This window comes from Periophthalmus magnuspinnatus, chromosome 16, assembly GCF_009829125.3.
Source record: "Periophthalmus magnuspinnatus isolate fPerMag1 chromosome 16, fPerMag1.2.pri, whole genome shotgun sequence".
NCBI lineage: Eukaryota > Metazoa > Chordata > Actinopteri > Gobiiformes > Gobiidae > Periophthalmus > Periophthalmus magnuspinnatus.
In genome coordinates this window covers 25,616,768-25,631,411 of record NC_047141.1, presented here as the reverse complement: position 1 = coordinate 25,631,411, position 14,644 = coordinate 25,616,768, and the positions used below count along the sequence as shown (strand labels likewise).

The following is a 14,644-nucleotide window of genomic DNA, read 5'->3' as shown; positions in this document are numbered from 1 at the left end:
TTGGTTTACGGGCAAAATAGCCAAATAAAAACCCCAGGATGATGTTAATACAAACATTTTAAGACCAAAATGACGAGTCTGACAGAAGCAGTTACAGAGAAAGGGCCGACAGTTTTTCAATAAAAAGTGAATTGGAGCCAGAGTCGATGGAGCTGGAAGCGCGCCCATGCTCAGCTCCTATTTAGAACACAGAGGCTAGCAGGTCAGCTGTGGCTATTTATATATACAGCCCATGGAACATTATTTGATGACTGAACATAAAGTACTTTTTATCACTATTACTATGCATTTGTTCAATTGTATTTTTACTGCTAAAGAAAATCCCCTGAAAAACATGCATTCTGGCTGTGAGCTGGCTTGCAGATGTGACCTATAACTTGTTCTGTTGACGTCATCTGTTTGACCCAATAGATCAGTTGAACGCTATACTTTGATCAATTCCAGGCAAAGCAAAAACATACGTTAAACAGAGGGTATTATGCAAAATCAACTTTTTAGAACACTCAACCATGTTATAACATTGTTCCCTCATCAAAAACATGCCTCAAGTGGGTTTATATGCCATCCATGCATGTTTGAGTAATCTAGTGATCTCTCCCGGCCACTATTTGAGCATACTAGTTTGTAAGTTTGTATGTGAGACAGTTCTTTTATAACGAGTCTTCATAAATGCTTAGAAGAAGTCAAATGCTGCCTGTCAAGCCATTTGCTGATGATAAATGAAACCAAAACAGAGATGATTTTATTTGGGCCCCACACAAATCACCTTAAAGATGCTCTTGGCCCATTGTCTGTCAACCTTCATAGTTCAGTCACAAATCTTGTTTTTTATCTTGACTCCCTCTGAATTTTGAAAAAACAAATAAGTAATGTTATTAGAATCAGGTTCTTCAAACTTCCAACTCCATATCACAGCTAAATGAAAACACATCCAGCCTCACAAAGACTTGGAAATAATAATCCATTCATTTATAAGCACTGGGTTGGACTTCTGCAGCTTCTTATATGTGGATCTCCCAAAACACCAGCATGGGCAGATTACAGCTTGACCACCACATCACCCCAGTTTTAACTCAACTCCATTGGCTGCCAGTGAAGTTTAGAATAGATTTTAAATTGTACTATTTGTACTCTCAATAATGCTGCCCCAGGTTAGCTGTCTGATCTCCTGGCTCCTTACTCTCGAGCCCTCAGATCAACATCCCCGCAGTTACTGACCGTTCTTCCATCCCGTCTCAAAACTAAAAGCGATAGGACCTTCTCTGTCATAGCCCCGAAACTTTGGAATAAGCTCCTGATTCATATAAAGAACGCCACATCTATTGATCATTTTAAAAATGTATTAAAGACTCTCCTCTATGATTTGGCTTTAACTAGTGCTACTATTTCACTAATGTGTTGTTGCTGCAAATGTCTGGTTGTTGCTTTTCTGTCTTTATACTTTTTTTTTTTTTTTTATTATGTTTTGCTTTTATGCGTTATAATCTCCCATAATTATACATACAACTTCACAAACCTGACGTGATGTGCTGTAGTTTCATTAGTGGAAGTGCGCTGATTGTGTTGTGACAACGCTCTGAAGGGGGAGCAAAGGGAGAGCGGACTCAGAGCGCCAAAAACAACAATAAAACTTATAAAACATGTTAAAACGCTGTTTTCTGCAAATGTTCAAAACAGCAAAAAGTTACACAGTGATCCAAATATGTAATGTGAGGCAGATTTAGACAGTATTTTCTTCAGAAATTCAATACTGGCCTTTTATTTTCTTATAAAATCATATCCTATAACGTAATTTATTTATATTTAAGTAATTAATCCACATGGGAAATAAGTCATCTAGCTCATAAAACTCAACAGTCTCAATAACAAAGAATGTAGTAAGTAAATCATATACTTGAGCTCCAAACTAAGTGCCTATAGGTGCACTTCACACCTAATTAAAATGCATTTGTAATTATGTGTTAGCATGTTTAATTACGTGGTACAGTAGCTCATGCGCTGTGAGGCTTAAACCAGTCGGGCGTTCTTCCTTTAAGCTCCGGTTGCCCACAGAAGTGCCACTCTGTTGATTTTTATTACCTTCCTCTATGAACCTTAATATGTTTCTGTAGGAATATCAGCATTTTGTATCATTTCATATCTGCAAACTTCAGCATTTTCAGCGATAAGTTTGTCCATTTGGCACCAAAAACTGCTCCCCGTCCAGTCACATTTTGGAGCAGGGTTTTAAGAAAAGCTCTTAAGGTGCATCATCATAAAAAAGACAAAAAAGAAAAAATGAAAAGATCGAAAGAGGAAGTGCGTAAAGTGCAGCGACCACTGCCAAGGTACTGCTTTTATCCCGCAATGGTGAATAGTGCCAGCCATTGATTTACTGTGCAATTTATCTCCAAGAATGGCATTTAACCAACACCGAAACTTTATAATTTTGTCCATTACATTATTAACTTTTTTTTTTTTAAATAAAACTTGTAACACATTGTAACTTTGCGGTACAGGTTTTAGCTGGTACTGGCACAACGATCTAATGTGATTCACTGGAGTATTGTTTTTTATGTTTGTCTCGGTTAAAGCACCTGATTTTTCTTGAAGTATTTGAGGAAAATTGTCCCAGGACATTATATAATCTAGAAGGAGCTCTGAGAAGTGTTTTATTGTCCGATAATCAGGAAGTACGTGTTAGTTGTTGTTAGCATTACCATCTCAGCTGAACACTATGCTATGGCCTATAAATGTTGTGGAAAATGCTTATAAACTCATCATGGTGAATAATTAGGGTGTTCAGAATGCATAATGTAAGTGAGGAATAACTTTGGACCACTGCAGTAAACGATAAAGTGAAAAAGAATTGTTTGTTTTTCTCTCCGCAGAGACTGAAGGAGCTGAAGCACAGAGAGTTCGCTCGAAATGTGGCGTCCAAATCGTGGAAGGACCAACGCAAACAGGAGCGAGCTCTGAGGAGGCTGCACCAACTCGCCCAACTGCAGCTACAGACGGGGAGGTGAGAGACGGAGCGAGGAGGAGGAGGAGGAGGAGGAGGAGGTGAAGGAGGGACAAGAGGAGTTAGGAAAGGAGAGAGAAGGGTAAAAGTTATATAGAAAGAGACAGAGAGGTAAAAGATATATAGATAGAAAGAGAGAGAAGGGGAGAGTGAAAAGGAAATGGGGAAAAAAGGGGTGAGGGGTAGAGAGAGAGGGGTGGAGATAAAATGAAAGAGTGCTGGAGAGAAGGTAGAGAAAGACATAGAAAGGGGTGAAGAAAAAAATGAGAAAAATGGGTAAAAATGAGGGTAGAGAGAAAGGAAAAAATGAAAGGGAGAGAAAGAGAGAAGCGGTAGACAGAGAGGAAAGGAGGTAGAGAGCAGGAGAGGAAAGAAGAGAGGAGTAGAGAGAGAGAGAAAAATGAGAGGGAGAGAAATGAAGAGAAGAAGAGGGGTAGAGTGAACAAGGAGAGAGAAAATGAGAGAGACAGGGAGAAAGCGAGACAGTGGCAGGGAGAGAAAGAAAGATAAGGGTAGAGAGAGAAAAGAGGGGAAAGAGCAGGAGAGGAAAGAAGAGAGGAGTAGAGAGAGAAAAAATGAGAGGAAGAAAAATGGAGACAGGGGTAGAAAGAGAGAGGTAGAAAGTGACAAGGAGAGAGAAAATGACAGAGACAGGGGGAAGGCGAGGCAGTGGTGGGGAGAGAAAGAGAGGTGGGGTAGAAAGAGAGAAAAGGGGTAAGACAGCAGGAGAAGAAAGAAGAGAGGAGTAGAGAGAACAAGAAAAAATGAAAGGGAGAGAAATGGAGAGAGGGGTAGAGCGAGAGAGGTAGAGAGTGACAAGGAGAGAGAAAATGAGATAGACAGGGGGAAAGAGACACAGTGGCAGGAAGAGAGAGAAAGATAGGGGTAGAGAGAGAAAAGGGGTAAAGAGAGCAGGACATGAAAGAAGAGAGGAGGGAAAGCGAGGGGGAAAGCGAGACAGTGGCAGGGACAGAAAGAGAGATGGGGTAGAGACAGAAAAGGGGGAAAAGAGTAGGAGAGGAAAGAAGAGAGGAATAGAGAGAGAGACAGAGAGAGAAGGACAAAGGAGCAGAGAGAAAGAGAGAGAGAGACAAAGAGAAAGAGCATGGAGGGAGGACGTGACTTTGGGGGCAGAGCTTGTCATGTCCTGTCAGCCTCTTTTACATGTGATGGCTCTAGTCACACAGGGGCCACAGCTGAGGCATGTTCAATATGAAAACACAAACACGTACCTGTATATACTCTTCAAGGAGGATGTGTAAGAAAGATTCTGATACGTTACCAGAGAAGGAAGAAGAAAAACACTGAAGTTAGGTTTTTTAACTCTCAAAAAGCCTATAAAAGAATATTAAGTGAAATACGAGTGAAAAGTATAAAGTACTATAATCATAATATTGCACTAAAAGGTCCTTTATTACAGTTTTAAAGCTCAAAATGCTCTGTTCCACGTTGTGATGTCATGAAGCAGCAGTTTTCAAGTTAACTGCTACCTTTTACCTTTTGTTCAGTACAATTTGGAAATTCCACAGCTGAAATCATCCAAATTAATCTAGCAAACTTGTATGGAGTTTAACAGGAGTTTGACGGAGGCCAATCTGCCCCATCAGCTCCTACAACCACTAACGCTCACGCACACTTTACATTCAGCTAGTTTGGGTGAAGTGTCTTGCTTAAGGACACGGCAGAGTGAACTAGACCCACTGCTGCCTTTCTACTTTTACTCCTCATATTGCCATCTTTACTGTAAATTCTGACAACAATAGGTACTTCTCAATTTTTACAAGAGTCTCACAATGTTTGTTATTCCAAATCTTTTCTTTTCAAGCCAGAGCCCAATACAAAAACACTTGAGGTAATATAGTAACTGTAGTCTGAAGTATTTAAGAGATGTGTAAAAGTTGCCTTCAGGTCCATAATCAAAACAAGTGAAATAAAAACTTAGCTAATGATCAAGTTGATTGCACCTATTCCCGAAGCAATTAAGAGTGTTTTATGAGCGCCGTGATGGAGGATGAGAGCAGCGCGGCTCGTGTCTCATTGTTTTGATACATGTTTACGGCTTCTGTGTTTACGCTAATGACGCTGGTTCATTAAAGCCTGTCTGCATGGCTTATGGGGGCCATATTTACAACCGCTTTTTAAAATGTGCAAATCAGTCTTGTTCTAATAACTGGATTGAGCCAACACTAGAATCCATATGCACTGTACTTTTGGACATAGGTTGTCTTATAGAGGTGGGCAGTAGTCAGTTACAATTACTTGAGTAGCTTTTTAATAAAATTGTACTTCTTGAAATAGTTTTTAGACACCATACGCCTACTTGAGTCATTTTGAGTAAGGGTTTTTGTAACTCTCCCCTCTTTGATTGATCCTACAAGTGACAAAAAACCTTTGTTGACAATATTAAATGATGTGAACATTTGTGTTTCTTATATTGCTCCTTTAGTTTTTGTTGTTTTTTTGTTTTGTTTTTTTTCATTTTTGTGGTCAATCCTTTAACGGGCTTATATTAGGCTATTTTTTAATCTATGTTACAGGGGCAACGCCAGACATTTTTGGTTGGAGGAGCTATGGGGTGCTAAGTTCTTCAGTGAGGGTACACACTAATCATTTCATTTGGATGAGGGGCAAAAATCTTTGGGGGAGCTATGAGGGTGCATCAGCTATTCTAAGGGTGGCTAGTGCCCCCTCCCCTCTAGCACTGCCCTTGCTATGTTATAATGTTGTTTCCTCATCACAAACGTACCCAGATTTGTGTTTGTTTCACACACAAACCCTGCATATTAAGGCTGAGTTCTTTTCTCAAGTGTCATGTGGTAATACAGGAAGTGCCCCACTATGTTTTTAAACTTCATACACCTTCACTGGAATCATTTTGCTAATTTCAGCCCTAGAATTGTCGGTCTCAACTGAACAAAAGATAAAAGGGTGATACTTACTTGAAAACTCCCGCTTTGTAACTTCACAAGGTGGAACAGAGCATTTTGAGCTTTGGAGATGCAGATAAATGAATCATAAAAGGTTACTGAAACATGTGTGAATGAAACAACACACAACTCCAGGTGTGTTTCTGATGAGGTCACAGCATTATAACATGGCTTAAAGCTCATAAGAGTCAATTTAGCATAATATAGGAACTTTACATATACCAAATTTTGAATTAAGTAAGTAAAGTTTTATGTCTAGTTATGTCCAGTTAATGAAATACTTTTTTACTCTTACTTGAGTCATTTGGACTTGGACTTGGACTACTTGTACTATTATTCTGAAGTTACCTCTGTAGAAAACAGTGTAGTTTTATATGTGGCCCTGTAGCATAGAAATCTATAGATGCTGCAGTTGAAATAAACTAAAAAGAAACATCACTGTAAAATAAAAGAGCCAGATCTCCTTCAAGAGGCAGCTGCGCTTGTGGCAATGTGAAACAGACAAGTGGGTCCAAAGCACAGCAGGGCTCCACTGGCCTAAGTGAGAGAGCGCCCCCTAGAGTTTGTGCATCTGGCGGGCACTGTTCAAAAGAAGGTCAGGGACATCACAGGCTTTGAAGTTATATTTTTAATTATTTTGAGGCTACTGTATACTGCAGCCCTTTCAGTACAAAGTTTGAAGGAATTCTGGAGAAATGAGGGATTACACTGAGATCTAAAGGTTTATTCTTGATCCATTGCATATTATGTACCATAATAATGAGCTTGTGCAGTTTTCTTTGATGCATTTGTATGTATCTCTTAAGGGGGAGCTGTGCTCTTAATTGAATTTTAATTGAATCAATCATTTCAAATTGTCAGTGATATGCTTGGGGTTGTTATGTTTTAAATGTCTACAGCCAAACTTCTGTCAGTGCAAATGAATGTGGTTTGGAGCAGAGTTCAGACTTTGGAGGAATAAATTAAACTATTTCTTTGTATTAAATGGCAGTGTCTTTAATTAAAGTTAAAGTTTGTGTTTATAATTATCCAGTCCCATTTAGAAGTATTCACAGTTTCATTACTGTTATTGCTATTATTCATTAGTTAATAGTGAAATTGGCAAAAAACTTGTGAAGCTTAAAACTTCACAAGTTTAACTTTGTGTATATATATATATATATATATATATATATATATATATATATATATATATATATATATATATATATATATATATATATATATATATATATATATATATATATATATATATATATATATATATATATATATATAATTTTGCAATGTGATACTGGTTGTTTTTTTTATTTGATTATCTAAATCTAAAAAACTCTGGAGACTGGAGACTTTTGTGCCACTGCATCAAACTCAATACTGTTTTATGCAAATTAACACAAACTGGTGTTTTTCATATTCCTGAATGTGATGATGTCATTCTCCCAGATGGGGAAAAGAGCTAGATTTCATTATTGAGATTATGTTGTACTTTGTCATGAAATATCCAAACAGTAATTTCACAAATGTTGAAACCTGATCATTTCTATTAGTGATCAGAGCCTAGAACAAAACTCAGCATTTTAATGATATTTTTTTTTCTGCCCGTCATCTATATTAAATATTATCTGCCTATAGAATCTTGTGGTGTTGTCTGAAACCCACAAATACCTTCAAAGCTTTTGGTGGGTTTCAGATTATACCTTACCATGAAAAATCCAAAAGAGAATTCACAAATACTGAACCTGCATTATTTTTATTAGTGACTAGACCCAAGAACCCATCGTATTAGTACAAAAATCAGCATTTGAATGATAATATTTTTTCTCGCTCCCCATCTTAAATATGATTGGCCTATAGAATGTTGTGATGTCAACTGAAACCCAGCAATAAAATCTTTCCACATATCATTCTTTTGTACTGCCGTGTCAAAGTTTTAAGCTTCAGATGAATTAAATAAATAAAAAGCATAATTCATGTTCATGGAAACATTGAGGGAAGAGAAATAATCTCCTTTTTTTTTCTTTCTTTCTTTCTTTTTTCTTTCTGTAGGGTTACGAGACGGAGCCATGGACTGATAAGCTGTGATCAACGCAGCCACAACCAGGACGACAAACCTGAAGATCGCACTCACACCCCAAACACTCTTTCTGCCCCGATAACAACAACAACTGCCCCACTGAGCTCCAGAACTGAAGACATCCGTCCCCCTAGTCCACTTTCTCAGCAGTCTCCTACGGTCTTAGCAGCACAATCCCCCCAAATCCACAGCTCTGAGCTCTGCACTGACCCTTTCTCACCGCTGCCTCTACCTCCAGGGAGGAGGCGGGTCGGAGGCCGGCTCGGGGTGTCTTTCTGCTTCTCTCGGAGGGGTCCCAAACTGGAACCTTGTGCCTCTGTGTTTTCTGACCTGGAGGAAGACGAAATGTACAAGAAAAAGGAGCAGATGCGAGAGAGGATACGACGCATCTTGAGAGACATAGACAGAGAAATTGGGACAGAGGAAGAGCAGAATTCAGACAGTGTCGGACTGCGCAGCATGGAGCCGATCCCCAGAGAGCCCGCCTCGGAAGACACTGAAATTGAAAAAAGAGATTTGGGGAAGGAACACTCTATTTCCACGGAAGCACAAGATAATCAGAGCAATGATTCACTGTTCTTGTCGGCATGTGGCACGGGGCTGGAGGAGGCGTATACCGGACCGCAAGATACGACAAAAAACAAATCAGAGGGAGATGAGAGTCGGACTATTTGTGTTTTGGGAAAAGATGGGACCACCCAGCTGCAATGGCCGACAAGTTCATTAAAGTTTACAAAGTTTGAGCCGCGTATCTCGTACAGCAGCAAACTACATGATCATGAGCAACTCCAGGAGAGAATAGAGGATCCAAATCACTTCTTGTATATGTCAGGTGTTTCTGTTCCAAACCAAACACAGTTGGTGCAGGGGCAAACTGAAGAGGCATTGAAAACTCAGCACATTGAAGGCAAGACACAAGAGCACCTGCTTCTCGAAGACAAAATCCCTACATCAACTGGAGAATGGCTAGAGAAACAAAACACTGAAAATTGCATTGTGCCAACTTCCCATTCATGTGGCTATAAGATTGACGCCTTTGACTGCAACACCCAGAATCGTCAGGTGGGCAGATTAGAGGTTGCGACGGCGAAAGCTATCACATCACTGAGTTGTAAAGTAGATGGTGTCACCCAAAAGACGTACACGAGCCCAACCAGGTGCGCTAGCAATAGTGAGACAATATGCAGCAGTGCAAGGCAGACGAATGTAGGCGTAGCAAAAGTGTCAAGGAAAAAGAGGACATGCGCAATTAGGAAACACAGGACAGGAAAGCAGAGACGAAGAAGAAGGGAAAAGAGGCAAAAGATTTCGAACAAGCGGCAAATGTGCAAAGTGAAGAGTGTGGTGGTGTCATCGTGTAGAGAGGGAAGAGAGGGAGAGTGGGGGGAGAGGCAGACAGCAGGGGGGGAGCGAGGGGGGAGCAGATGTCCCCGGGGGAGTGGTGAGAAAATGCCTGGATGTGTCTCGTCGAAGAGCAGAAGGCCTCACAGGAGCTCCGAGCATCAGCGTCGCCATCGCAGACAGGAGGGGCACGGGCACACCGCCTCTCCTCCCTGGCGGCCTCACTTCTCCTCCCGCTCCCTCTCTCCAGGATCTGACTCCAAGATGTTTTGGGAAAGAGGTCACCATAGCAACCCCAGGAGTTTCATTGACTGCTGTTACCCTGACAACAGCAGCAGTAACAGCCCAGTAAGAAAGCGAAAACTCCTCCACAGGGACAGGAAATCCATTCATAGTAAAAGAAAGAACTTGAGGCATTGTGAGGAGGTGAGGGGAAGGGAATTAGGACAGGGCTGTGACAGGGCTTTTGTGTGTGACGCAGAGCAGTGGGAGTGGAGGAATGGGGCAGGTCCTGGGGGCGCTGCACACATCAGTACAGCAGACGGCTGGAGGTCAGAGCAGAAGTTTGAGGAGTGGCACCATCCACTCAGGTCCAGTGTTAGTCCCAGCACCTGGGGACACACGGAGGACAGCAGATTGGACAACAGAGGAGACAGCACAGGGGACAGCACAGGGGGGAGCACAGGCGAGGGCGACTGGGACAGATGGACCTGTGGCAGCACCGACAGTTGGGACGATCCTGGCACATTCAGGTCTGACTCCAGAAGAGACAGCCCAGGAGGAGCTCACTTTTGGGGGAACAGGCCCTCCAGTGCTCGTCACGTGTCCAGTCCTGACTGGTGGCGCAGACAGGCCCACAGTCCCCCCAGTGTGAGCCGGGTGAGCCCCCGCTCCTGCAGCCCCTGCAGCACCACCCTGTCGGAGATGAGCTGGGAGTGGAGCACCTGCTCTGGGGTCTCTGTGGGCAAGATGACAGGGAGCTCCAGTAAAAGGCTCACTCCAGCCTCCATAAACACTTCTCCAGAGACACAGAGTATCAGCAGCCTCAGCTCAGGCTCCTGTCCCAGTTCTTCCCCTCACAGACCTCCACTGACTGTTCATAATGCAAGCACACCTCTGTGTGAACTACGAGAGACCGGCTCTCATGTGGCCACCTCCCCAGACATAGACTGTACCTCCAACAATATCCTCCCAGGACTTTGTACCACTCAGACTTTGTCCCAAAAAACTGCTAAAACATTACACCTTCCCCTGATAGGAAAACGCCCTGCTATCCAGAGGAAGGCCAGGCTGAAGAGGAATCTGATAGACAGGGGTAAGGACAAAGAAGCCGACGAGATGGAAGAGGCCAAAGTTATGGGGATGGAGACAGCAGTAGAACTGAACAATCAAGACACAGGTCAAGAGCTAAGCACAAGCAGCAGTTTGAATCTCAGGGCCCAGGACCCGCAGGGGGCAGCAGAGGCAACTCCGCCTGTCAGCTACAGAGCAGACGAGATGGACAAGTACAGACTGTTGCAGGAGCAGGCCCGAGAGCACATGCAGAAGGTGCTGGAGCTCAGCCAAGACACAGCAGAGAAAACACCCCACACAAAGTACTCAGAGTGCGGGCGCGCTCAGGAGAGAGGAACAGGAGAGGACCACTACGTACCTGTACACACTGTTCCTCAGCCTCCTGCTCTACAGCACTCGCTACAGTTACCTCTGCCCCTCCCACATGAAAATTACTCCTCACCCATCCCCCTCCCCATCCCCCCTCTGCCCCCCTCTCCTCCTCTACACCATATCCTCCTGCCTCTGCCTCCCTCCTCCTCTGCACCTCCCAGTGCTCCCTCGCCCTCCGCTCCTCCACTGCACCATCTCTCTCTTCACCACATACCTCCACCTGGGCCTCCCCCCATGCACCTGCCTCAGCTGTTCCCCTCTATCCTGCTGTCCCATCGACCGCTCCCTCTCCTGCACGCTTCTGTCCCCTTCCACACAGCAGCCCTGTCCTCCCTGTCCTCCCTCTCTCCTCTCGCGCTGCAGCCTCTGGCCCCACAGCACTTTCTGGACAGAACATGGACGGTCAGGTTCCCGCAGAAGGCTTTATGACTGGCACATCATGTTTGACATTAATCTACAGCACTGTGCAACGGTTTAAGGTGTACGCATGACACAGGGAGTGATTTTCATGATCAAAGTCCTTTAGTTGCAATGAGCCCAGGGCAAAATAATTCATTTTGGGGCACATCCAAATCAGTCTTAACACTGTGCTTTGTCAGGCAAGAGCAAAATATAAACAGTGCAAGTTTTTGGGCCAATATATAGAGCACAGGTTGTGTTCACATACTAGAATTTTATAATGTGTAAGCAGTTCAGATGCAGGGCAGGAGCCGGTATAACTCACTATAAGTCACTGTTTCTGAAAAAAATATTATATATATCCAAAACATATGAACCACAAATGTTGAATCTATAGGCATTGGCTCCACAAACTTGCACTATTCTTATGGCTTTCAGTTCTCACAGCTGACAATCATTATGTCTTGAGTTCTGAAGCTACTGTTAAAAAAGTTCATTCACACTAACAGAGGAGATGTTGAATGTTGTGCCATTTTTTGTTTCATGTGGATAGGCCCAGTAATTACAGAGATATTAACCCATAAATCATACACCACGTCCACAAATGTGCAATGTGAAACAGCAAACTCCATCTGTCCTCCAGCTCAAATTTAAACTTGATTGAATGTTGTGATGCCATGGTAACACAATATTAACACCTGATTTAGAGCATCATTACATATGCGTGCAGCCATAGGTATCTTTTTCTTCGAATTCTTCAGTCACCTATAAAGAGTAGATTTTACTTCGTTATTTTTCATTTGCAACTGAATGTATTTTTGTACACCCACTCACTTTTCTTTGTTCAAAGCCCTTCGGATTAGACCTTGTACAACGTTTGCACAATACTGTACCTATTGCTGTTCATAGACTAGTCACAACTGCAAATCCTTCTCACATTTTGCACGTAGAAGTGTATCACAAAACCCTAGTCACTATTTTCAAACATCAAAATTTGCTCTTCGATTTAGCCTTAGCTGCTCCGTTCCAGACACTAAGAGAAACGGACTTTGATCTATTGCTTTGTACAGTGTTCCTCATTCAGTCCAGTATAAAGGGAAGCTACACCTGCAATTCAAAGACAAGCTGAGGCCGTGTCATCCTCTGTCTCCTCCTGAACCACAAACAGAACAGGGCCTTTTGAAGTACCAGCTTTCATGGCAGGGACAGGACATGTCGTTTCTCATCTCAAATACATCTCAGCTAAGGTGTGTCAAAAACAGAAATGGTAAATACTAATAATACTTGAATATCAGTATGGCATTTGTCTAACATAATGGGCTGTCAAAAAATAGAGGCTGAGATACTTATTGACAACTAGTAACTAGGGATGATCCAGCTTTTTCAGTTCTGATACCAATGCAGATACTTTGGCTTCTGTCGATACCCAATATTATCATCAATATGGGCAGAGACTGAAAATATAATTAATTTTCTTTAAACACAAACAGTGAATAGTAAAAAATGACAAATACATTTTGTAACTATTATTTTCCATTTAAAGAACAGAACAGCTTTGTAAAAAATACATGTTTAATATTATGAGACGGTTTCTGCCAATATTGGCCAGTAACTCATCTTATTACATCGATATCGGCTGAAAAGTTTCAATGTCGGTGCTGATATCCGATACCAGTATCACATCGGTGCATCCCTACTAGTAAAAGCCTTCATGGCAGGGACAGGAGGCTCGGGAACTGCTGATCTTAAATACATAACAAAATATATAGGGTTGTCAAAAACTGATACCCAGACACTTATTGATAATAGAACTAGATCCTAATTTGATCAAGTTGATCCAGACAAAGGACATAATTGGACTGTTTTTCTTAAGTGGCCTGTGGAATCTATATCAAAACTCACTCAAGATAACATGGTAATAATAAATAAAGTATTATCATAAGTTTCTCTTGTCTAATATAAGGAGTGTTTTTTATCATTGAGGTATCAAAATCAAGTATTTCCTTTGTATTGAAATTCAGTTTGACATTTTTGTACTGTGACATTGACAATACTACTAATATACCAGTGTTCCAGACATTTATAGTCACTTTAAATTTATGCATTTTTGTCAATTTTTCACTCACTCTCTGTAGTAGGCAGGTGTGGCTTGCACTGGAAGCCCTGCCTTGGGGTAGACTGACTGTGTGTGGCGGCCAATCTGCGCTTTTCATCCCATCCATCTCACCAACAAGCACTCACACAACACATTCATATAGAAGAGGTTGGTAAAATGTCTTGCACAAGGACATAACAATAATATGCACTGGTTGTCGAAGCTGAGATGCAACTAGAAAAACCTCTGGATTTGTGGCTGAGGACTTAAACCACTGAACATTTGCCAACCCAATCACCATCTTATCGTAGTGATCAACTGTGTGCGCAATAATTTTGAACAGGCACACAAAAACAGCTCATTTCCTTTCCAGACACATGTAAGACCTCATGGGTCTTTAAAGTGTAAATATGCAGTGATTAATATGGGAAACATTAATGCAAAAGTTAGCCTTGTACGCTAGTTCCTTCTGTGGTTCTGGCTAACACACAAATGTTTCTTAAAAATAAAGGAGTAACTATAGACCTTGATGGCCTTTCTCTTCTCTCTGCTCCATGTTGTTAGAGCAGCAAATACAATATGAAGTTTTTACTGTGAGATTTTCTGGTTTGCAGTGAGAATGTCTTATTATATTGTAAAAATGTATAGCCTTGTTTATCTCAATGAAGCATTGATATGACTGAGTGCATTTATTATCAGTAGGTAATATACCGAGTAAAACTGCTGACCTAGAAACATGGAAAGGTTATTATTAATTATAACTAAAGCTCACAAATAAAGGAATAAATCATGCAAATCATTGTCTAGTGAATTTCTTATTAGCATTATCAGGGATGGTGCTTTGTGAAGAATGATTTCCACACACACTTAAACGTAACTACAATTCAAAATCAAAACAAAACACTCAAAAAATAAAATAATTCACTATGTTTTTCATGTTTTGTCCTAAAAGGGGATGAACAAAAGATAGCAACATGGGACAAAAGCGAAAAGGTTTCAGGAATGTTTCAACTTCATACATTTGAAGTACATGACTTTTTACCCATCACTGTAGATTGTAAAAACAGCAGGTTGACCATTGCCATCTGTCAGAAAAGAACACCATTGTATAGAATGTGCTTATAAAGGGGCTAACTTAC

At 41.5% G+C, this 14,644-nt stretch overlaps 1 protein-coding gene across 1 annotated transcript in view; it reads left to right on the top strand.

The window, feature by feature from the left end:
* Positions 1–11,448, top strand: part of LOC117384235 (uncharacterized) — a 67,603-nt gene extending 56,155 nt beyond the window's left edge. The window contains exons 3-5 of the mRNA XM_055228094.1: positions 2,871–3,001; positions 7,978–11,115; positions 11,173–11,448. Of these exons, the coding sequence (XP_055084069.1) occupies positions 2,871–3,001; positions 7,978–11,115; positions 11,173–11,440 (3,537 nt within the window). The 3' untranslated portion in view covers positions 11,441–11,448. The remainder of the gene's footprint in view (positions 1–2,870; positions 3,002–7,977; positions 11,116–11,172) is intronic.
* The last annotated feature ends 3,196 nt before the right edge of the window (positions 11,449–14,644 follow it).